Below are 3,330 nucleotides of genomic sequence, written 5' to 3' on the forward strand. Positions count from 1 at the left end.
ACATTAATGCAGTATAAACAATATGACCAGGAAGGCTAAATCCTTAAATTCATTAAAAACCCCATTACTTCTGGACCGGCATTATTATACAAACTATGCACTCTGTTCAAAGATTGTTTAAAACATTTTACAAAAACAAATTAAAAATTATTTTTTTTAAATGCAACTTAATCCTGTCAGAATTATATGCTTTGACAATGACAAAGACATGACCTACATTCAAAATATCAGCATCACTAACCAACAAGCCACACATTACTACTCAGCAGGACATGATTCCATTCCTTTATAAAATTATTGACATGTTAAGGTTGCACAGAGAATGTAATTCCATTAAAAATAACATTCACCTTAAAATCAATTACTTGATGTAATGAAATAAAGTTTAAATTCGTTGTGGTTCACAGAAATTCAAACCCCACAATGTGGACATCAAAAGAAATAATTCAATGCACTACTCAGCATCAACAAACCATTGTCAAAAGCCAACATCTATACATGACGTAATTTCAGGCATGTACAAATAAAACATTCTTCCTTAAACATAAACAGTGTAAATCTTTGAAAGTCTACAAAATCGAAATCACAAGATCGGCTTAAATGGTAACTATCATTAAATTAACCCTAAAGGAATAAAAAGAAAAGAAATTTATGTTGGTTTCCTACAAGTGAGCCCACAAGTGAAATCTTAACTTAGCAATAATTGTAAATTCATACTACACCACCAATAGAAATCATATGATTATTTACAGCACAATTTATCATGGCATAATTGGGCATTAATCTTTTTGACCAAAAATATCTGGTTCGTGAACGCTTGTCACACTTAAAACACAAAGAGATCATGCGATCCCATGCCATTTAAGAATTGCATGACGATGTTGTGAACCTTGAGGCAGACTAGGTAAGGAGAGATGTTAAGCAAAGTACATGACTCTGTTTGTGTCGACATGCACTGTAACTGCCCTTGCCATGGCAGATGGTGTGCGATCCTCACTGTTGCCAGATTGGTGTGACCCCTCTCCACTGAAAACACAAGGATCACATCATTAGAAAATGCAAGCAAGAAAAAAGTAACTAATAAGGGAAAGAAAAAAAGAAAATACAAGGAGCAGGAAGAAAAGGGCACTGGATAACAAAAACATACATTAAAACAACTGCATCAAATTAGGTATTTTGGCTACAGAACTGGAACACATGGCATAAGAGAGAGAGAAGAACTGGAATATGAAACCCACCTGTCATGCTCCTTTTCGACGAGATGATAACGAGCCCTGAAGGCTACCAAGTGAGCATAATAGGCTGGAGCAGGTATGGAGACTGATCGTGTACATCTTACATAGGTATGACACAACTGGTAAGTCAGGCACTGCAGCTCATCACTGTCAAAGTGGTTATCATCCCACAGTACGTGGTAGTGACTGGGACGACTTGTGCCCTGAAAGAATATTAACCACTTTGTTTGCATATGATCATCATTTAAAACCATAAAACATTGAACATTAAGGGGATAGTATGCAATAATACAGAGGATATTGCACAGGCAAAGAGTATCTACCATTTTGCAAATCAGCAAAATTAAGTAATATGCAAATCAACTATATTAAGATGAACCAAAAAGCTCCAAAATCTACACACCTGGATACCCTGATGAGAGCAGAGGTAGAAGTCAAACTCAGTTGGATGCGTGATGCCCACATCAACAGTTGTACCAGCAGGAATATTACCACTCTTGCCACTCTGTTCTTTCTTGTCAGAACAGAACAATCTGAAATAAATTTACTCATTTAATACTTGATAACTTAATGACATAACAGGAGCATAAAACATAAGAGTTCCTATATCTTGCAACCATCATGGGGTCGTCTTTACTATGAAAGACGATGACCTCACTTTTGTACTACAAAATCATATTCACAATCAGTGAAGTTCTTAATGCTGCTAAACAAACTCACCTTGTATGATGTCTCTTCTGCACAGCAATGTACGTGATGCCAGGCTTGTAGTCCGCTTCCAACTTTATGCAAGCCTCTCTCATGGCAGTCAGCTCATGCTGGAGCACGGTTTGGAATTGTCCCTCGCTCACACCATCCCGATAAAGGATGATCCTGTTGGGCTTGAACCGCGTAGACTTGTAGAACTGGATGAGCAGCTCCTTCACCATAGAAGAGAGCTCCTGGATCACCTCCTGTTATTTGGAAAGTACAGTTAATGATGGGTCAACTTCCAACAACATATGCTTCTCCACAACAAGCACAGGAGTCACAAATCCCTGTCATGGTTTTAAGGAGATGAAATTACTGGATTTCATTATCATCAGTTTTATTCTTTAATCCTAACTCAGTGTTAAAAATGGTTGATGAGATGTTTTAATAAGGAGGAGGTGACTCAATTTAAGATATACTACACATGGCAAATCACTGAGGATGATGATATTCATTTATGAGACTCCCAGAGGAGAGGGAGAGTAAACACACAAAAAAACAGGGGAATACTCTGCCACCGCTTTCAGTAAGGACAGTATCTGAGCCTACGCACTGGTCTGAGCAAGATAAGTACTTCCATTAAGCAACTAATAACACAGACTGGGAGGGGGTCAAAGCTTGACTTGTGCTGTATTCTGGTTTTGCCAACAGGATATAACTTATCACTGACATTTACACATTACAAGTGCCACCAAGATCCATGTGATCTGCAATGTGAAAATAAATGGGAAACTCTTGAGAGGTAAAAATTATCATTTGTTACCAATGGTTCAAAAAAGGAAAAATACTTGCGTCATGTGCCGTCCTCGCGAAAGTCAGTTGTCTGGGTCGCGAGCCGTCACTGGCACTTTGGCCTTGTGTTGTTGATCCATTCTGTTAATGGCAAATTCAACGCTTATTGATTGTATTTGGTACTGACTGACTTTTTTTCTTTTAATAGCAAAGATTTTATTTCCCACAAGTTAGGTATGTGCCACTCAACTTTAACCTTAACATAAAATTAGTTGGGAATATGCCATGATTTGACAACACAAGGGGACTCAAGTACACATATCTTCACTGTCACCTCACAAAATTACAGCTGGACTGGCCGTTAACCCTCACAGGATCCACTCAAATGAGCAGCCTTTTGAGAAAATCCATCAAGAGACATTTATACTCAGAATCTCAGTGAGCTTTTAACCTTTAAGAACTATTGGGTTACTCATTCTTTCCCCTCATCAGTAGCAAATTAATGCAAGGGACATCAAGGGAAAAGCTACAACAGGGAGGAGAGGAAGGCGTCATTTAAACCCTATTACCAAATACATCATAGCGAGAACATGAGGCTAATCTGTTACTGTAC

General features: G+C 38.0%; 1 protein-coding gene across 1 annotated transcript in view; it reads right to left on the reverse strand.

Moving 5' to 3' along the window:
* LOC119587732 (protein argonaute-2-like) overlaps nucleotides 1-3,330 on the reverse strand; it is a gene marked incomplete in the record, with an annotated part of 19,396 nt that overhangs the window by 3,687 nt on the left and 12,379 nt on the right. The window contains 4 exon segments of the mRNA XM_037936419.1: nucleotides 1,239-1,438; nucleotides 1,639-1,768; nucleotides 1,956-2,188; nucleotides 2,778-2,858. Of these exon segments, the coding sequence (XP_037792347.1) occupies nucleotides 1,239-1,438; nucleotides 1,639-1,768; nucleotides 1,956-2,188; nucleotides 2,778-2,858 (644 nt within the window).

The sequence above is a fragment of the Penaeus monodon genome, chromosome 23, assembly GCF_015228065.2.
Source record: "Penaeus monodon isolate SGIC_2016 chromosome 23, NSTDA_Pmon_1, whole genome shotgun sequence".
Taxonomy (NCBI): Eukaryota; Metazoa; Arthropoda; class Malacostraca; order Decapoda; family Penaeidae; genus Penaeus; species Penaeus monodon.